General features: G+C 41.0%; 1 protein-coding gene and 2 pseudogenes across 1 annotated transcript; 2 read left to right on the plus strand and 1 right to left on the minus strand.

Moving 5' to 3' along the window:
- Positions 1-2,636: 2,636 nt before the first annotated feature.
- On the minus strand, positions 2,637-16,741 carry LOC148815461 (fish-egg lectin-like). Its single transcript, XM_088905108.1, has 5 exons — positions 16,652-16,741; positions 4,837-4,949; positions 3,374-3,471; positions 2,866-3,217; positions 2,637-2,778 (listed from the first exon to the last, which is right to left on the minus strand). The coding sequence occupies exons 1-5, from the start codon at positions 16,739-16,741 to the stop codon at positions 2,637-2,639; spliced, it is 795 nt and encodes a 264-aa protein (XP_088761234.1).
- Positions 16,742-18,065: 1,324 nt separating this feature from the next.
- Positions 18,066-20,309, plus strand: LOC148815462 (uncharacterized; annotated as a pseudogene).
- Positions 20,310-20,397: 88 nt separating this feature from the next.
- On the plus strand, positions 20,398-21,376 carry LOC148815463 (uncharacterized; annotated as a pseudogene).
- The last annotated feature ends 840 nt before the right edge of the window (positions 21,377-22,216 follow it).

Here is a 22,216-nt window from a genome sequence, read left to right on the forward strand (position 1 = left end):
CCACAAAGCGCCATTGCTGTTCATCATTCTTGAAAAGCTTGAAATTCCCCCGATCTGCATTTTTTTCTGCAGCAGTAACATTTTCACATATTGTTGTCTGTTAACATGGAACAAGAAAGCAAAATATTTAATTAAAAAATAAAAATTGTAGTATTATTTACCCAAGGTGTTTCCTTTTAGTGACTTGGTCAGTGACTTGTACAGCTGTTCAGCTCATTGTAAGCCACCATTAGTTCTATATGCAGTTCAAAGCCACAGTCAATTCTATATTTGTGAGCTTATTTGGGGAGCTGCTGGGATGAGATAAGACCTTTTCTCCTGACATCAGTCCAGTAGAACTGTGGACCAGCTCTCAAATGGGATCGACAGAGACTTCACTAGCTCACTGCTGAGGTTCAGGCAGAATATCCCACAGTGTTGACCTCTCACAAACATGCTTTTTTATTTACAGGTCAGACACGTTCAGCAAGATGTTCTATGATCAATTTACAAGAGCTGATCTGTTCTACAATCTTGTGCAATGACCTCACATCTCTAGACAACTAATATCACAGTTTGTTTCCTGCTTTTCTAGACACACAGAGCTGTCTGTTAAACACCTGAAGGACACCTGATGTCAGGAACTAACGAGGGTTAGAACAATATCCACTGGTGCTCTAATAATGTTAGACACCAGATATTGCAGAAGATCGTAGGTCGACTGCATTATTTTAAAACTAATTTGACTAAAATCTCAAATTAAATTGAAGATATATCTGTTTCTCCTTTATGTGACAGGTGCAGATCTTCTGAAGGCTCTGCCCCAAGTTCTATAAACTTTGGGTAGAAATATTTCAGTGGTACTCAAAGTTGTTTGGGAAGAATATACCCCAGACCCTGAATTAGCACTCTCTGGTTGTTCAGAGACAATGTTCACATTAACCATCAGCACTGGCATTTGGAATAATTGTGGCTGAACAAAATTGCTTCTATAGCACAAGCAATCTGGAGCCATTCAATGAGATCTGGGGCCCTTTTCCTCAATATATTTAAAAACAGAGCTTTGTTAAATATCCCTGATAGTTTTATACAACCATTAATTGTGTGATTATGGCTGTCACAAATTTTGACTTAACAAGAAAACTGTTAAAAAGGCAGCAGCAAATTTGAGGTATTTTAAGCTACTGTCTGTTTTTCATATGTTTCTCATTAAAAATATCAAAGCTGTTTTGAAGATCCCAGAGAAGTCTGTCCAGGGGCCAGTCAGTCAAGCAGCAGTGCCACCTAGTGGTCAGAAAGCTGAGCACAGACTGGTAGGACTATAACCAGACGAGGGATAATGTGGGAAAAATTATAAAGCAAATGTTAGGATATATAGTTAAGTGTAACATTTAAAGCAGGAGATGCTATATAAAAACTGTACCACTAGCAATGCTTCATTTCAAATTTGCTGTCTGTTACAACAAAGATTTTGCTCTGGAATCAGCCCAAACTGTAAAGAGTGACCAGATACATTCTCAGGTTTAAGTGATTGTCCTGCACTGTTCAGGGGCCCAATTTAAGTATTGAAAATCCTAAAGGGCAACAACAAATCTAGTGTATGACCTTCACCTTCCTGTATGGAAACAGGAGTCACTTCTGTGCACAAAGTGTGGTCAAAAGTGCTGTATGTAACCATATTGTTGCAGTTGGTAATGATCTTTTGCAAAAACAAATGTCTCAATGACATTGTATCAGCAATTGTTACATACTCAGCCTACTTTAAAAGTTTAAATTTACATTATGAAAGATAAATGGAAAAACTGATTACAAGTATGGAAATGAAAATGTAAAGCACCTGAAAAAAGTCACAGTTGAGTGGACCGTACGCAATACTGGTTCACATGATTACAAATACACACAACTCAGTAAAGTTGTATTAGGTGTTATTTTTGTAGCATGTGTTGCAGGTATTCATATGGCAACTGCATTTTAAATTGTACAAGTTCACCAAACCACATCCCACTCAACTAGTTACAGCAATGAAGTATTACACGTGAACTTGAGCTAAACCTCAGGTGAGGATTCAACCATGAAGATGAACTCGGTTGTAAAAAAAAAAGCACCCAGTCAACATGGTTAGGGATGTAATAGAAAGTTAAGACCAAGTGCTTTGCGCCAACACATTATGGAAACAAACATTACACTGGAGTGGCTTAGGGTTAAGAGAGTGAAAGGCCTTGAGGACCCCAGTCACAGCCTCAGCTTACATCCCTGTTTAGGGCCACTGGAAAAGACCGATCAGTGATGCTCCCCAAGAAACATGGTAGCATTTTAGCTAATCCATTCATGCACAAAAGTGGGACTAAGCCACTGTGGAAAGAGACTAGATATGTTTCATTATTAGCTTATTACAGGCAAAGGGCCATGTGGATAAGAATGCTTAATGTGACATCCCAGGTAGTCTTCCTCATTAAATTAGGAAGACTGGTTTTAATTTCATTAACCAATTTGAAGTTACAGAATTAGACACCACAGAAGAACAGGGTTTTTCAGGCATTTTTATTGCAGCACAGAGAAAACCAAGACAGGCATTAGTGCCTCATTCCACTCGGAATCCTTCATGCAGCCTAGTCATGTCTGTCACTTTCCACTCAGGACCAAACCACACAGGCTGCTCAGACCTGGCACCTCTGGACTCGGCCATCTTTGCACACAATCCAGAGGATTCCTCGGTCATAGGACACATGCCTGGCCACACCAGCTGCCCTTAGAGCCCACCACCTCCTGCCAAAGGGGTTACAGGCATCAATACCAAGCCTGCAGGAAAAGGCACAGGGTTAGAGCAGCCTAGAATTAGGACAGTCATTCATGCACCCATGTGCATTAAACCCTCCCCCAGCTCACCTCTTGAAGACCACTCCATTCCTGTTCACCCCATACACACTGCCATCTGAGCCCACCTCCACCAGGGACAGGGAGCCCTGGATGGGGTACCACCTGTCGGAGCCTTTGCAGGAATCCCCACTCACATCCAGCTTGACAAAGATCTGGTCCAACCTGTTCACTCCCCAGCAGCCAAAAGGCCCACAGGAATAGTACTTGAGGGAGCCCACGACAGGAATCCAGGGGATGTTGCCCTGGCCAGCATACTGCAGCACAGGCCCGCTGTTCAGGCAGAAGATGGAATTGGCAGCATTGACACCAACCACAAGCTTGTCTCCACCAGCATCAATCTGGATGAGGGAGCAAGAAACAGCTGTTCTCAGCAGGGGGTAGTGCAGTGCTCATTCCTCAGTATGAGGTCATGAACACTTGAGGAGTGAAAGAAATGTTCTGGCTGAAAGCAGCCACTATACATGGATAAACATGAAAGCCATCATTTCCAACCTATATAGATCAGCTGCAGCCTCACCTGGTTGCACTTGGATCCACCTTCCCCGAAGCCATTTGCACACAAGGCTGGCGACACTCACACTCCAGAGCCCTGCCGGCCCCACACTCACGTTTCCCCTTCATGGCCAGAGAGACCCAGCTGTTGCCCTGGTAGCTGACCAGGTTGTCTGCATTGTTGACTCCACACACCCTTCCAGCACCTATCTGCTTCAGACTGCCAGGCACAGCCCGACACTGCAGGGCTTCAGTCACAGACACTGGGGAGGAGAGGACACCACTGGGTCAATGATCACATGGAAGCAGCCTGGGCTTAAGGCAACATGGGATCATGAGCATCCGACACTGAGGGACTAAGCCAATAGGGCATTAATGAATCAGCAACAACCACAAGTGAACAGAGCTCAATGCACAGTGAATCAAAGGTTTGCAGAACTTCAAGAGCACACAAACATCCATGTCATGGATTTAACACTCAGGCAACATCTCTACTCAAGATCAAATAACTACACTGAAATCCTTAAATACTAGCAGCATGCAGTTAATCCTCCCATCTGCCTTTGTGGTGCTCCTTTTAGTCAAAGCAATAAAAGGAAATCTTACCAGAAAGAATCCCAAAAGCAAACACAACACACAGCCTCTCCCTTCCATGTTGATGAGTGATCACACAAACCTCATGTATGGTATAAACCCCCACAGTGGCCTTTATATACTCAAGACTGCTGGGCTTCAGCTCCTACACACACCTGTCTAACCAGGTGTTAAATTGTGAACCATAACTGATTGAATTGAATTGATTGAATCACTCAAGTATCAATTACAGAAGACATCATTAATTATATTCTTTCCATAGACCTTATCCTCAGGGTTTAGGAATCATGGTGACAAAAACTGAAATTGAAGCCCAGTGCTTCAGATAGTCATGAGCTGGATTAGTACTAATACCAGCAGTGACATCCTCCAGTAGTGCAGGTCAGGGGTGGTCTAAATTACATAACGAGACAAATAGTTTCATTGCAAAGCTGAATATTTGGTTACTCTTGCTCTTTGTCATGAGATATTTTTTTTCATTTCGGATTTTATCTCCCAGATTAAAGATTACATTTTTCTGAGCACTTAGAGGAAAATATCTGGGCCCTAGATTGAAATATTCCATTTGGACAGCACAGTGGTGTGGATTTTAGGACTGCAGCCTCCTCCTTTTCTCTTGAGCGAGCCCCCTCCTTTCCTCTTACCGCTCTCGGTGTTTCTGTCCGCCCACACCGGCTGAAAGCCGCCGATTGTAACATTCGAGTCCGGAATAAGTTCCTGCAGCCACGTCTTGGTGAAACACATGATACTGCATTCTCTATACTCCCTCGCTCCTCACCAATGCTCCCAGTTCGTCCATCTTGTTCACTAAGGACCTCACATTTCCCATGATGATCGAAGGAAGATAGGGTTTAAATCTCCTTCTCTTTGCCTTTCACGTTGCACTAGCCCTACAGCCTCGGCTTCTCCTCTTCAGCTACTCTGGAACTGATGGCTTCTCTCCAGTGGGTAGAGCCGGACGCATTAGCGCGATCAGCTGGTCCCGCGTGTAGACAATGCCTCTGTAGCTATCGGCATTGCAACCAGATAGAAACAGAGGTCCGAGTATCAGAAAAAACAAGAAAAAGTATCTCAGCTTTCCTAGTATCCATCATGTTGTGATCGCAAATCTAGTTGCCGGCAAGGATATGAAGAAAAAACACTAACAAACTAGCACTAACAGAAAGAAACAAAAAGACACAGAGCTGCTGTAGCAGGCTGCCACTAACATGGCGCCATCTTCTTAGATGCGTTGTTGTAGCTGCTTGTTGCCCTGTTTAAGGTAGAAAGTCACCCCTGTCTTAAGCAAGACATCCCACTGATTCTCTCAGTGTTGATCTGCCAGTCCAGATTGAAAAGAGATGAGCGTGTGAGGTTCAATCTGGAGCTCATACAGGACTGTGCCACAGTCATGGGATTCACAGTCTGTCTTGGATCTCCATTTACTCACTTGTGAATTTCGGGTCAGTGCTGCAGGTGTTCAGGCGAAGACCTTCAAGCTTGTGGTGGTGGAACTTCTCTTCCAGTGTGGGCTGACCATGAAAGACCTGCTTTGATATGATTGGAGACATAAGACTTCAAATCAGCTTTCTAGATGAAGTGAAAAACAACTGAGCCGCCCTGCAGTGAATGGAACCTTTCTGAGCTGCTGTACATATTAGAAAGCACTCTGGATTCTTCTGGATTCTCTCAGAGGTTGACAGCTCAGGGGCTTCATTTTGTGTTGAATGTGGAGTTAGTCTTCTCCACAGCCTTCTCGTAATGACCTGATTCTATACCTGATTTCAAATCACAACTATGGATTTCACATGGGGAAATAAACTGCCTACCATTTATTTTAATGATAGTGCTTGTTTTAAAATAAAACTGAAAAAAAAACAATTAACAAAACATCTGATTCAGCATAAACATGTCAAATATAATAAAGTTTATAAAGTGTTAACATCATTAGAGATGAGGCAAGAAGATCTCAAATAGGATCCTGAACAGTGCTCCCAGGAGAAACAAATACAACTCAAATTTAACTTTATTGCCATATGTAACTAAAACTGATATACTGGCAGGATGTAACACTGAGTTTTTGTCAGAGTTCCATCTCTGTTTACATCATGATGAGTCTTGAGGAAGAGCTGCTAACAGTGTCCTGTTGTTCCTTGTCCCACTGTAGCTGCAGCCCAGAGCTCCCTGCAGTGCAGAGCACCTGACTCGTGTGCTTGTGGAGGATGTGCTGCCACTGCCTCTGCAGGATCCCAGGGGCCCTGAGCTCCAGGTAGGACTGCTAGACTCAGCCGCTAGTGTTGGGTACAGGCGGCAGACGGTGTCTTAAGAATACCTGCTCTTGCATTGTGGAACCTTTGAAAATTCACAATGGCTGTACATCCTTTTGCAGAGCACAATCCCTGACACATGTGCTGTATCCTTTTCTTAAAAATGACTGATTTCCAAGGTTTGGAAAAGGAGACATTAATTTGGAAAACATATGGAAATCTTAGTATCAAAATAATGCTGACCCAGTGAAATTCACTACACACAAATATATTTATGTTAAGCAAAAATACACTCGAGCTGATCTCCTCCGTTTTTCCGAAATCATCCTCCCGAGAAACGCGGGTTGTTACTCATGTTGGTCTGAGACAGCAGTTGGCTGGGTGGCAGAAAGTGGCTCAGCCAGTCAAGCTGAAATCTACCTGTGTCAAGATAACAGAAGGAGGCAAAGTTCATTTCCAATTTGTGATTTCAGTTACACTGAAGTTCATATGTATTTAATATTTAAATGAATAATTAAAGATTTGCCATTTGTGTACAATCACACACCAGATTCCTAGTCTCTACTTCATCCTCTTGCATCTGCTGTGTCTGGTCAAGCTGCTTGGACCAGGGCCGCACTCACAGGGTTGTGTGTTTTTTCAGTCTGTGTCAAGGAGGCCCTGAAGGAGTATGTCCTCATGAGCTTTCTGGCATCCCTTCACAACCCCAGCAATCAGGTACAGTCAGAGCTGCAGTGATCTGGCCTCGCTCTGCTGTCATGTGTCTGTGCTCTGTATCCTGCTGTGCCTGGGAATGTGTGAAGTACTCCTGAGATGTGAGGACTTCATTGATGAGTGTATTAAAACCACAATAAAAGTCAGATGTAAACTGGAGGCTTTACAAGTTACTGTATACATCACAAAATAGATCAAAATTCCAGGAATTCCCAACGTCTGCGATTCATTGCAAAATAGCTGGCTTGTTAGTATATCTTTTTTTATCATCTCTGTCTTGCAGATAAATTGAACTTATTTGTTCATTCTTAATGCAGATCACGATGGAAACTTTCTGTGGTCAAATGCCTGCAGCACAACCTGTACGTATTCACTCGTACATCACAGTACATGTATCATTTTAGTGACTAGTGAGCAGGAAGGGCCGCTTCACGGCGCAATTCATACGAACTCTCGCTCTCCCTGTGGAGAGAACAGGGGTTTGTGACAATATGGTGACTTACAGAACTTTCAAAACGTTCATGATTTTGTGGTTAATTCGATATTTGTCAATGTTTTCTATGCCATTAATCAATTCATTTTGCTACAGAGATTTACTAACAGGTCTGAGAAACTGGGACTGCAGTTCCCCTTCTACTGGAAAGCTGGGCGGCGCATGAAGAAACTTTGACAGGCTTCCGTCACCTTGCCAAGACATCACCTTTAATAATCAGCTCTTGCAGGTCCGGTCACTCAGAATGCTCAGGCTGCCACAAAGAGCACTGCAGCAGATCGAAAGGTATTGCCCAACACCTTTTCATATTTGCAGATGTTCAGGTGCAGGACAGCATTACTCTGCTAAAATGCCACGTGGCACAGTGAGTCCTTAATGTGCCATGTATCTAACACACAGTAAATCTTATTTTTATAATAAAAATTAAATGTCTATTACTAATATCTGATGTACTGATATCGGACCATCTTTGTGTATTCTTTCAAGTTAATTTACAAGTCAGGAAGAATGTACAGTATATGAATCTTATGTTAAGAAATGCTACATGAACTAAACAACAGCTGAGAAGTTTAAAAACATTTTAAATAATGTTTCATGCACAGTGTCATCTCCCTCTTGTAACGATCTGGTTCATGCTCTGAAACTTAAGGAAACTTAAGAAAATCACACTCACTCATAACACTCTTTGGATGAATGAGGAGATACTTCAGGTTAAGAGAAATTGTCACAAATCAGAACGCTTATTGAGAAAACCTTAACTGCAGGTTCATTATGACATTCTGAGAGAACAGATTTCCACCTACAATACTTCCATAAAAAGGGTAAGACAGTTGTACTTCTCTTATGTAATTACCAAACACAAAGATAACACTAAAGTACTTTTTTTCCCACTATAGACAGTTTAATAAACCCTACTTATTCTCATAATATTTCTTATGATGTATCTTCTACAAAATGTGAAGATGTTTGCAATTCATTTCCAAGATAAAATAACTTTGATTAGACAGAATAAAGCTCAGACAACCACGACGAGTCTCTGCGATTGTCCTAATCAGCCACCTACATCTGTTATGACATCTTTCTCTGTTATTAATCTTCAGACTCTTAAAACTGTTACAGACATCTTCCACATGTGATCTTGACCCTGTTCCTACAACTCTTTTTAAGAAGGTTTTTGATTGTGTGCAAGATCATGTTTTTACTATTGTAAATTGCTCTCTGTCAGCTGGAGTTTTCCCAAATGCTTTGGTGAAGCCTCTACTAAAAAAGACTAATATGGAGCCTGCAGTTGTTAGCAATTTTAGACCTATTTTAAATGTTCCTTTTTTAAGAAAATTTTGCAGAAAGTTGTTTTTATTCAATTAAAAGAATATCTGGTCTCTAAGAATTGTTTTGAGAAATTTCAGTCAGGTTTTCGTTCTAACCACAGTACAGAGACGGCATTGGTCCATGTTGTGAATGACCTGAGACTGAGTGCTGATAAACATAATTTGGTTTCACTTGATCTCAGTGCAGCTTTCGATACAGTTGATCACAAGATTCTGATCAACCGACTTGAAAACTGGGTAGGTCTTTCAGGGATGGTTTTAGAATGGCTTAAATCTTATTTGAAGAATAGACAGTTTTTTATTGCTTTGGGAAATCAATCATCAAAACATTTGGACATTTCTTGTGGAGTTCCGCAGGGTTCCATTTTAGGACCTCTGCTCTTTTCATTATATATGTTACCTTTAGGTAATGTAATTAGGAACCATGGGATCAATTTCATAGCTACTCCGATGATATACAACTGTATATCTCTATTCCATCTGAAGATCAAAACTCTGTCAACAGACTAATCAGCTGTGTGTTAGATATTTCTCAGTAGATGTCCCAAACTTTTCTACAGTTAATTAAGACAAGACTGAAATATTGATATTGGGTACTAAAATTCAGAAAGAACTCTTGCAGGATAAATTGGGCTCTATTGCTTCATGTGTTAAATGTGTCCACGCATTTGTTACCAGTAGAATCGATTATTGTAATGCTCTGTTTAGTGGGCTTCCCAAGAAAACAAGAAATCCCAACTTGTTCAAAATGCAGCAGCACGGATCCTAACAAAAACAAGAAAGAGAACACATTTCACTCCTGTTTTGAAAGATCCTCACTGGTTATCTGTATTTTCTAGGATAGATTTTAAAGTTCTTTTACTTGCTTTTAAAGCTCTAAACGGCCTAGCACCTATGTACCTTACTGAATGTCTGTCTTTATATGTTCCTATACATGACCTGAGATCTGAAAATACTGGCCTTCTGCAGATACCACATGTGAAATACAGAAAGAGTGGAGAGGCTGTTTTTTGTTTGTATGTTTCTAAATGATGGAACTCACTACCACTCTTTATCAGGTAGTCAAGCTCGGTACATTGTTTTAAAAAACACTTGAAAACATCTTTTTAATTTAGCTTTTAGTTAAAATGGTTCTTTGTTCTTTCTATTTATCTTTCTTTTTTATTTATCTTTTATTGTTCTTATTCTATTACAACTTTCCTAATTTCTATTTCTTTTTCAAGCTTAAATTGACATTTATGTTGCTTTACTGTATTACTGCGTTTTCCTTTACAACTAAAAGTATATCTCTTAATTTTAAGATTTTATTTTTACGCTTGGTTTGTAAAGCACTTTGAGCTGCTATCTGTATGAAAGGTGCTCTATAAATAAAGTTTATTATTATTATTAGGAGCACAGTTTAAAAATGTACATAGATTACTGGAGGAATGCAGGAAACTAGATGATGAAAGAGCTAGGGTAGAGAAGGAAAAAAACTTCTGCTTTATAAGGCTGAAGCTGAAATTCAAGCTCTCTCAAAATTACACAAGGCAAATGAAAAGTTAGGACATGGAAGTGTTAGGAATGTGAAAAAAAGGCTTAGACGCAGGGATAGTAAACTTCGGACACTTGAGCAAAAAGTTGTGGAATGTGAGCAGGCAGTCATTTTGAATGAACTGCAGAAAAGTGAGTTAGAGAAGGAAAAGGCACAACTAGAGAAGAGTACTGATGAATTGCAGGAACAGTTGCAAAAGATTAGATATACAATAAAAGGAATCACAGAAGGTTGCGTATTACAAAAGGAAATGTGATTCTGAAGCAGATTTAGCACATGGGGAGAGGGACCTGAATGAGCAGGTGCAGTTCTGGCAGGGAGAATATGAAGCCTTGAAAACAGAGACAGACTGGAGAGCGAGTCACAATATTAGCACATGTGAAAAAGGAAAGTATAGTGATGCTGTAAGAGAGGCTTATAGGGATTTAGTAGCAAACATGGGCGTTCGTGCACCAAAAGGCTTCTAAGATAGTCAGAATAGTTTTGGATAAATTGGTACTGTAGGTATTCAGGTCGACAGATTGCCAGGGGAAAGTTTTTGTAAATATCTTGTGTTAGAAGCGAGACAAGTTTCTAAAAACAAAAGATCAGGAATACTTATGTTAATTAAACCAGAACACTTGTTAGGAAAGAGAGTTAGACCTGCTTTTGATGAGAAAGATAGGAAGGTGTGGTACAAGGGCACAGTCGTTGAAATGAGACTAGATGGCCAGGAGTATGTTTTTAAATAAATATGATGGATTTAGAATTCCCTCGGGAAGGGGATCAGAATACCTCCTGGGTATCCCTGCCTGTCATAAGAGGCGACTAAAAGGGTTGTGTCAGGAAGGGCATCCGACGTAAAACCATCTTGCCAAAACCATGGTTGCAAAGAACACAAAGCACATACCGGATCGGTCGGGGCCTGGGTTAACAACGGCCGCCATTAGTGCTGTGTCCCAACAGGGTACTATTCAATTCAATTCAACTTTATTGTCATTAAACTTACACAGGTGCATAGTATAATGAAAAGTGTTTCTCATTAGTCACTCAGGTGCAGTATATAAATAGGACAGAAGATGAGACAATAGACAGTTACACAATAGCAATAACAGTAACAACATGTAATAACATAACATAAATAACATGTAATCGAAAACTGTGCAAAATTCCGCAAACAGAGAAAATTTAACAGGACAAAAACAGTGCAAGGTAATTCTTGGAACAGTGCAAAAAAAAAAAAAGGATAGTAAGGTTAAAAGTAGTATGGTTAATTAATAAATATTAAATATTATTATGCCTGTTACAATTTTACTGGGCTATCGAGGGGACAGTACAATTTTGGCTTACATGTGTGTGTGGTGGTGTAGGAGTACAGTGGTTGTGGGTACAGGAGGATGTTAGGAGAGATCATAATAAGGTGGAAGGGAGTGGGGGCGTCACCAACTTGACAGCTCTGGGGAAGAAGCTATTTTGGAGTCTAGTTGTGTGTGACTGGAGTGACCGGAACCTTCTGCCAGATGGTAGGGGAACAAACAAGTTATGACCAGGGTGAGTGGGGTCAGACATAATTTTGGTGGCTTTTTTCAGACTCCTGGTGTTGTATATTTCCTGGATGGATGGTAAGGCACTGCCGATGATGTGTTGGGCAGTTTTGACTACCCGCTGTAGTGCCTTACGGTCGGATGCAGTGCAGTTGCCGTACCAGACTGTGATGCAGCTGGTCAGTATGCTCTCCACCGTACATCTGTAGAAGTTGGTGAGGATCAGTGGGTGTATTTTCTTCAGCCTTCTCAGGAAGTACAGCCGCTGTTGTGCCTTCTTGATGAGACTGGAGGTGTTCAGTGTCCATGTAAGGTCCTTAGAGATGTGAACGCCTAGGAATTTGAAGTTATTCACCATCTCCACTGCAGACCCTTCTATGTAGATGGGGGAGTGAACTTTTCCTTGTCTTCTGAAGTCAACAATCAGCTCTTTGGTTTTGCTGATGTTGAGACATAGGTTGTTGGTTCGGCACCAGTCTGCGAGTTGTTTTATCTCCTCCCTGTAGGCAGTCTCGTCGTTGTCAGTGATCAAGCCCACGACTGTGGTATCGTCAGCATACTTGGTGATGGTGTTTGTGCTGAACTTAGCAGTACAGTCGTGGGTGAACAGGGAGTAAAGCAGTGGGCTGAGCACACAGCCTTGAGGGGCACCGGTGTTAAGGGTGAGTGTGTTGGAGATGAGGTTGCCAATCCTGACAGTCTGGGGTCTGCTGGTGAGGAAGTCTAGGATCCAGCTGCAGAGGGTTGTATCTAAACCTAGAGCCCTGAGTTTGGTAGAAAGTTTTATGGGTATGATGGTGTTAAATGCTGAGCTGAAGTCAATGAACAGCATTCTTGTATAGGTGTTCCTTTTATCCAGGTGGGTTAGTGTGGTGTGTAAAGCTATGGAGATTGCATCCTCTGTGGAGCGGTTTGTGCGATAGGCAAACTGTAGATTTCCATTACTAATGGAAATTATGCTACTGTGGGGAAAACTGTAGAGTGGGGGCTACAGAAAAGAAACAAGGTGAAGGGGCCTGGAAGGAATGTTAAGTCAATGAGAGTGGGGAGTTGGAATGTTGGTACCATGACAGGGAGAGGGAGAGAATTGGTTGAAACTTTGGCAAGGAGAAAAGTGGAGATCTTGTGTGTGCAAGTGGAAAGGAAACAGCTCAAGACACCTAGGAGAGGGATACAAGATTCTATACGCTGGAAAGAGTACAAAAATGAATGGAGTGGGTGTGACCTAGCAGACAAGATAGTGAGGGTGGTTAGACACTCAGACAGGATTATCAATGTTAAGGTGGCTTTTGAGGGCGGGTTGTAGAATATCATCTCTGTATACGCACCACAGGTAGGAAGACCACAGGAGGAAAAGGATAGCTTCTTGGAAGATCTCGAAGAAGTGGTTAACAGAATCCCAGGAAATGAAATGGTGGTAATTGGAGGAGACTTCAATGCGCATTTAGGAGAGAAATGCCCAGATTATCTAGATGAACATGGTCAGGGAGGGCTAGGAGAGAGAAATGAAGAAGGAGGAAGGCTACTAGAAACACTCCAAGCTCTTGAATTGTTTGCAGTGAACACAGGGTTCACGAAGAATTATGAGCAAAAGGTGACAGGAGTGGAGGCCATACCCAAATAGACTACATATTAGTGAGAAGAATTGATAGAGCGAAGGTCCAAGATGCTAAAGTCCTGCCCTATGAGGCTGTTACCAGACAACACAGGCTACTGGTGATGGACATCAGAATATTGAAGGAGCGAAGAATAAAGCAGAGAAAACACCCAGCACCAACAAAAGTGTGGAAACTGAGAGAAAACAAAGTAGATTTCAACAGGCTGGTGAGAGAAATGAAAAACAACACAGAGGAAACAGAGGAGCCTTCAGTTGAAGAAGAGTGGACTGAGATGAGCCACATCCTAGAAGAGGCTGCTACCAGGGTTTGTGGAAAGACAAGAGGAGGCAGACCGAGGGAAAATGAAGAGTGGTGGTGGGATATGGAAGTTCAGGAAACACCGAAGGAAAAGAAAAAAGCATACAAGACACTGAAAGATGGCACTGGAGAATTACAAGAATATAAGAGACTAAAGAAGGTAGCAAAAAGAAGTGTAGCAAGAGCAAAGGAAAGAGCCTGGAAAGAATGGTATGAGAAACTTGAAACAAGGGAAGGAGAGGACCAAATCTACAAGATTGCTAAACATAGAGCGAGACAGAAAAAAGATATTATCCGGGTGGCAGTACTCAAGGATGGAGAAGGCAGAGTCTTGATTAAAGAAGAACAGATCAAGCAAAGATGGCTGGAGTACTTCAAAAATCTGTTAAATGTAGAAAATGAGAGGGAGAACCTAGTGGAGGCAGACGTAGTGTGTGGACCAATCCAAGAAATTTCAGTAAAGGAAGTGACAGAAGCTATCAAAGAGATAAAAGTGGGCAAAGCAACTGGACCATCAGGAATAGCAGCAGAACACTTTAAAAACCTCGATGAAGAGGGGATTCAGTGGCTGACGAGATTGCTAAACAATATTGCAAAGGAAGAGAGAATTCCAGAAGAATGGACAAAAAGCAGCATGGTTACCATCTACAAGGAGAAAGGAGACCCAATGGAGTGTAAAAACTATAGAGGAATACAACTTCTGGAACATGGATTGAAAATCCTGGAAAAAATTCTGGACAAGAGACTCACAACTTGGATTCTCAGCGGGGAAAAGCACAACAGATGCCATTTTTGTGATGAGACAGTTATAGGAGAAGACACTAGAGGAAGGGAAAAAGCTGTATGTGGCCTTTCTGGACTTGGAGAAGGCATATGACCGTGTGCCCAGAGAGGTGATGTATTGGTGCTTGAGGAAGAAAGGAGTACCAGAAAGCATGGTGAAGTTCGTTCAAGCAACCTATAGAGATCCAACTACGAAGGTGGTCACACAACGGGGAGAGACAAAAGAGTTTGAAATCACAGTTGGAGTACACCAAGGATCAGCACTAAGTCCTTTCCTTTTTATAAACATTATTGACACACTGACAGAGGAGGTAAGAACAGAAGTGCCTTGGGAACTCATCTTTGCTGATGATGTGGCACTGATGGCAGATTCAGAAGTAGAACTACAGGAGAAAGTGTTCAAATGGCAGGGGAGTCTGGAAAAGGGTGGACTGAAAATGAATGCAGAAAAATCTGAAATAATGGTAATGGAGAGAAGAGGGGATACTATGACCAATGTTGAGGAGACAAATGGAGGAAAACTGAAACAGGTTGATGGCTTTAAATACCTTGGATCAAAACTGGTAAAGGGAGGAGAAACACTCGAGGCAGTAAAACAAAGAGTGAAAGCTGGATGGAACAAGTGGAGGGAAATAACTGGAATAATCTGTGACAGGAAAATTCCTAGAAAGTTAAAGTGCAAAATGTACAAGACTGTGATTAGACCTGTACTACTATATGGAGCTGAATGCTTGGCTGTTGGAAAGAGGGAAGAGAACTTGATGAGAAGAACTGAAATGAGGATGTTGAGATGGATTCTGCAGATTTCAATGAAGGATAAGATCAGAAATGAAGAAATCCGTAGACGATGTAGGGTGGTGGATGTAGTTGAGAAGATGCGAGAGGCGAGGTTACGGTGGTATGGACATATCATGAGGAGGGACGTTGAGGAAGTAACAAAGAGGGTGATGGAATTTGAGGTGGAAGGTAACAGGGGAAGAGGCAGGCCTAGAAAGAGATGGATAGATTGTGTGAGAAAAGATATGGAGGTATGAGAAGTGAGTGAGGAAGATGTGCTCGACAGAGACAAGTGGAGAAGAACAACCAAAGCAGCTGACCCCAGGACAGTCTGGGACTAAGGCTGTGAAAAAGAAGAAGAAGAAGATGATGATGGATTTAGAAAAATGTGGTGGTTTGCTTTGTGCAAAGATTATATGAATAGTTATTTAGAATTGCTTCCTGTTAGTGCAGAGGACTTTGTAGGCAAGAAATTTAGCACATTTGTGAGCAGTGAAGATGGGAGTGAATGTTGGTGGCCAGGCAGGGCAGTCCGTGTAAACAGAATAGGAGACTTGTTTGTTGTGGATTGTGTAGAGGAGGGTGATGATGACGTTAGTGGCTTTAATTGATTATCCATTGTTAGATGATCACATGGATAATGAGGTGAGGATTGTTGCTTAGGTTTCTTTAGTTCGGGCAGTTACTAATGTTACACTGTGTGTCAGATGCAGATAATTTTGAGGAAGACGAAAAGGAAAACATCTTGTTGCTGATGCTGATGCACCAGGGAGGCTGGTGAAAAGTTGATCCCTGGAGCCAGCAATGCGAAATTACTGCTCTATATATAACTGCTGATGCAAATAACTTCCCCGTGCCTTGTGATAGCTGGTTTCCAGCACTGTCTATAGTTACTTGTGAGTTATGATTTTTACACTGTTGTTCATTGTTATTCGTTGGATATGTATGTTGTTCAGGTACAGTTTATATACTTTTAAGATTTATCTTATGATGTAGCCGTGCAATGCCTGCGATAATGCCTTTTTTCCCATCAGGTCCAAAGAAAGTGTATGTCCTCAGCGACTCTATGTTGTGGGGCCTGGAAACACTGATGCCAGCAGAACAGGTGTGGCTGCACCCTGGCACAACACGCAGTGCCCACCAGCACCTGTACCACTTCCAGGCCCTGAATGAGGATATATTACTGATCATTAACATAGGGACCAATAACAGAGCCCAGGGTGACTCCTCCTATGACATCCTTAGAGCTAGGAAAGAACTGACTGTGGCAGTAAGAGCATCTCCTTGTAAGGTTCACATGGCAATTTGCTCAGTTCTGCCACGGCTCTGGGATGCCTCTTTACTGCTGGAGCTGTGAAAGAAGCTGCCCGGACTCTTTCACAGCTCCCCTCTCACATGGGCCATGTGCAGCTCCTCAGGAGCAACAGAGTGCTTCTGCAGAACCAGCAGCCCGTTGCTCAGGCCTTTGCTGCTGATGGGCTTCATCTCAGGGCCGATGGGAAAAGGAACTTTTCTCAGTATATTTTACATTTTATTTCTTATTATTTTAGAACTTTAATTTGATATATTTTATTTTACTAGTGCCAAATTTATTTTTTATAATTTACTTGTTTACTTTCATTTTGTGATATTTTGATTTTAGTTTGTCAGATCAAATGCACATTTGACCAAAGTCTTGTAAATTATCACTTTTTACAAGATATGGAAAAAAGAGCAACAATTGACTCCAATGCAATTTTAATATTCATGACTATATTTGTCGTTCATACCTCATATTTTGTATAATAATTATTAAATTTATAATTTATTTTAACTGTTTTGTATAGATGAAACCTTTCCAAAATGTATAAATCATTAAAGACGATTAAAAGCGTATTGTAACGCATACGGCCTCCATTGCTTGTGAGAGCTGGCTGGATGGATCGGATCACTGAAGACATGCGGAAAGTGAACGTCACCCCGGAGGACACCTATGACCGCGCCAAATGGAGACGGGCGTGCCGACAAGCGGACCCTGCCGATGCGGTATTAACGCTAGGATGAAGAAGATTCATTTTAAACACTAAGTTATGAATGCAGACGCGATCGGTGCCATTAGCGCTCAGTCTGTGCTGTTAGGCTCCGCCCCCTCCGTGACGGAGCGCAGTTGGCGGGGCGCTGTTCTCCAGCCTGACTGGGAACACGGACCCGCTGATCTGTTTCACACCACAGGAAGCCCGTTTCCGCCAGGGAGTAAAAAAAAACGAGCTATGGTATCTCAGAATTCCGACTTCAAGTCTCACAGTTTTGACGTCACTTCTGGCGCCAGCAATGAAAGTACAGTAGGTTGCTCATCTGACATAGGAAATCCACTGTTCACAATTCAGTCCAGGTACAGTGCCACATTCTACTGATATCTTCATACATTTCACAGACTTAAATAACATCTGCGTAAACTGTACATAGACTAACGTAGCTAAGTTTAAAAAAAACATATGCAAGAGCTACTTTGGTTGAGCAATTTAACCTTTTCAAGTGCGACCTAATTAATGAGTCAAAACTAACAGTAGGCCTGTACTCTTGTGGGGTTTCGTCTGTTTGTACAAGGCAGCTCCTGCAAACACTTTACCAGCAGCTATTTCAGCACAGTAACATGAATGCAAATTTGTGGCGAGTGTTGGTCATCATTGCCTGTCCTGGACTACTTCTAAATGTACTATAATGCATACTGTTGGAGTCTGGGCAAACAGGAGGCTAGGTAATTACACTATGCTAACTAATCAATGCTGCACCACTGTCCCATGTGTGCTTCCTAGGCCACAATTGCAGGATGGAGGATCTTATCGATTTCCTCAGGGAGAGGGACATTCCAGAGTCCACTATCGAAAGAATGAAGGAAGTAAAGGTAGTTAACAGAATGGATGTGTTCATGTTTATTGTAACTAACTCCCACTGACCTACTGCAGATATTGACCGCACTTTCAGTACTGTGAAAAGTCAGAGACCACCCTTTCGTTTATTTAATTTCCCGTCAAAACGGCCATTAAGTGCAATTAATTTATTTTTCAATGTCAGAAATTATTCCAGGAAACATATATTTAACACAAATTTACACAAAAGCATCCACAACTAAATATAATGTCAGATCTTTCATTGTTTAGTGTGTCCACCTTTTGCCTTTATTACAGCTTTATTTACAGGAGACCTTCTTTGAGTTTTTCAAATAAATCCACTGGGATATTTTTTCATGCTTCTTGTAAACACCTCCAAAGTTCAGTCTTAGAAGTTGGTTGTATTTTCTGCTTCTGCCGATCCAAATCCAAATCCACTCAATGACTCATCGTCCATAAAGCCTTACTTACCTCAAGTGTCCAGTTTTGGTGTTCTAGGGCAAATTTTCTTCTCTTCTGTCTATTTCCTTTTCAAATAGTGACTTTTTGACAGCTACACACCCCTTCATACCCATTGCATTGTGTTGTCTTCTTACAGTGGAAGTATTGACAGAAACATTTGTGGATTTTTTTCAGATCTGATGCAGGAGTGATAAAAACATTCACTTCTGTCTATGTGATGGTGATGTCTACCAGGCCCTGCACGATTGTTAGGAGTCCCATTTTCTCTATATATTGTAGTAATTTTTAACTCCAGTTTTGGAAACTCTTGTTTTTCACTTATTTTCCTTTGACTTATATTTTCCTAACGCAAGTGAATTATCTTTATAGCTAATCTTATCAGAAATATCGCCTCTAGCCATTTCAGATGCACATGACAAAGATATGTGCAAGGCAGCTGTGGTGTGTTTGGGTAGTTAGTGTCCAATGTTAGTGTCTACCCAATGTTAGTGTCACTTTTAATGGAAAGTGTTCTAATATAATGTCAGTGACAGTTTTGGGATCAACTTGTGTTGGGAGGACACAGCTGTAACTTGTTTGAGTGGAAGGGTGGAAGACTTAAAGTGCCAGAAGGGTGCACAAAAGTAAAGAGTGGACAAAATAAATACTGATTGATTTGATGTTATATTTAGTGTACTTTTCTGTCAAATATGTTTCTTGCATTATTTTCTGACACCAAAAACTAAATAATTTGCACTGAATGGCTGTTTTAACTGAAAATTAAATAAATGCAAGGGTGGTCTCTGACTTCTGCACAGTACTGTACAGTATATTGATATTTTCATGTATAGTAGATATTTTCACTTTATACCTCAACAATCCCGAATGGACTTTTCCCTTAAACCAGTATCAGCATATTGATCCACATAAAATGATGCTTTAAGTATGGTATTTTGAAACTGAAAATTGGTAATACACTATTCATTTTTAGATTGATGCCAGTGTCCTGATGTTAATGACAGATGAACAGATGAGGAATTATTTGCCGTCTTATGGAGGCAGATTGGCAGTGATGGGATATTGTAGGAGACACGAAAAACAGCCCAACAGTAGGAAATCAAAGCTTTTTGATAGACTGAAGTCAAAACTGAATAAAAGAAAAAAGCATAAGCATCCAGAAAATATCACTCCTCATCAAGAGGTGAACACAGAGAGGAAAGTAAGGAAAGTGGAGTTGGGCTGGATGCTGTATGAGGAAGGAGAAGGAGGCTTTATCCAGGTGAGAACCAAAAAGGGTGGTGGAACACGAAAGTTAAGTGTTTCAAAGCACTGGAAAAAAAAGACCTCATAGCGGAGGCAATAAGTTTGTTTTTCCCAGATGGAAAGAATGCACATGGAAATATTTCTGAGTTTGAGGTGGATCTGACAAATGACCAAGAAGTTTCCTTAGATGAGGACAGTACAGTGGGAGCTCTATATGAAGCTTCAAAGTTAACTGTCATGAGGTTCTATCAGTCAACCAAAAAGAAACATGACAGTGGTGGTGTGGAGACACAGCAAGAATCAAACACTGCAGGTCCCTCACAGGAAAACACACAGGAGTTTCCCTCTACAGACTCACAAATTGATCCACCATTGGAATTAGAAACATTAGATGTCATCTATGTTGGAAATACTGGAAATGATTTGAACTTAGGCAGTGATGACGTGGCACAATTTTATCCTGCAAATGTCACAGATGATTCCGGTTTAGCTCTGCAAAGTTCTACTACTGGGGAAAATGTGGAGGATAGCAATATCATCACAATTTTCAATGGAGACCTCTCTGAGATGGGAGAACAAAGTCTAGAAGACACTTTGCCTCTGGCACAAGAACTCAGGGAACCAGACAAAAAAATTCTTGTTGTCTATCGCAGCCAAATACTATCTGAGCTTATTGAACATTTCACTGAGGAACACCTTTCATATACTCAATCAGAAATTCAAGTAAAGCTTCTACTATCAAATGGGCAATATGAGAATGGATATGATGAGGAGGCGTTCTCAGAGATTGCCTCTCTGAATTCTGGCATGAATTCTATGAACAATGTACAACAGGCAGCACTTTCAAGATACCATTTCTTTTGGTTGGCAGAAAGAGAAGTATTTGCTCATCAAGCTTGCTCCTGTAATCTTGGAACAGGCAGCTCTTGGATATGTGAAGAGTGATCTTGTTGACAATTTTCTAAAGTATGTCTCAGAATCTGACCGTTATACCTTGGAATGTTGTCGCAGAGACTTCAACAGTTCTGACCAAGATGAATTACTGGAAATCTTGGACAACTACAGCTGCCGAAGAATGCCAAGTGCACACAACATTGAACAAATTCTGCAAGAACTGGCTCACAAAACCCTTATTCAAGAGCCTGCTTACAGTATGTTATCGAACAGTGGGAAAGTGTACTCGCTCCCCTCAGCAAAGCCCTTGAGAAAATGGAAACTGTGTATGAAAACTTGCAGCCAACGGCAAGGAAACGCATGCAGTCACTGAAGTTTCTCTGCACAATGAATGCACAGGAAAAGGAAATATCAAAGCATATTACAACATACCTGCGAGAGTGTGATGGAAGGAAACACAGGCTCAGATCTCTTTCTTGGCAAGACTGTAACTGTTGACTTCACTGATATGCAAGGATTTGAGAGAAGACCTATGGCACATACATGTGGCTGGTATTTGAGAGTGTCTATTCATTATGATAGCTATCCTGACTTCAGGTGTGAAATGAACACAATTTTGGAAAGTAATATATGGGTAATAGACATAATTTAGTATTTTAGTCTGTCAACCTACAGACTACCCAGATTAGAAATATGTGCATCTTTCACCATTCAAAACTTTTGGTAAGGTATACTTATTCACAGTACGCATTTAAAGGCCATCTGACCAAGTCTGTACCTTTATACACTGTATATAAGCATAAAAGATGATAATATGAGTTTTGAGTGTACTTATGATAGAATGTTCATCATTTCACTTAAGAAATTAAAAAGTCTCAGGTTAAATTGCACTTTTATTTTTGTCATTTTGGTACAAGAATGTCTTTTAGACTGATTGTTCATATATTGAGTGAGAAACTAATGGATGTTTTTTCACCTTCAAAAAAGTATGGTGATGCAGTTTAATAAACACGTTCTTTTTTTGAGCCATGTGCATTCTCTACCAAGCACTTGTGCCAATGAACTCTGCTGCCATCTAGTGTCTAATAATGTTACAACTTTTGCATTGTATGTTATTTAGTCACAATATGGCAGCAGAGTTTATTTGCACAACAACTGGACAGTTCATGACGAAGATGAATTCTAAGTGCTCACTTTGGTCAGCACTTGATTTAGAAATAATCTTTGTCATTAACTCTTCAGTTAAACGTTTCTTGGGGTAGCGGTAACTTTGCAGAACCTGATTTTTTTTTTATTTCTGTTTGACTTGTTTGGTTATTTGTGGATTTTATCCGACATTTTTATGAAACGTGCAGATGAGTTCAAATTTGATGAGTTCAAATGCCTTGCGTTTAATGAATATTATTTGTACTCTATTTTCTCTATCAGTCTCTCGACAGATATCAACTTTGATTTGGTCAACTGCCTGCAAGTAGTTCTGTGCGCCATATAA

The sequence above is a fragment of the Atractosteus spatula genome, chromosome 25, assembly GCF_055471065.1.
Source record: "Atractosteus spatula isolate fAtrSpa1 chromosome 25, fAtrSpa1.hap1, whole genome shotgun sequence".
NCBI classification, from domain to species: domain Eukaryota; kingdom Metazoa; phylum Chordata; class Actinopteri; order Semionotiformes; family Lepisosteidae; genus Atractosteus; species Atractosteus spatula.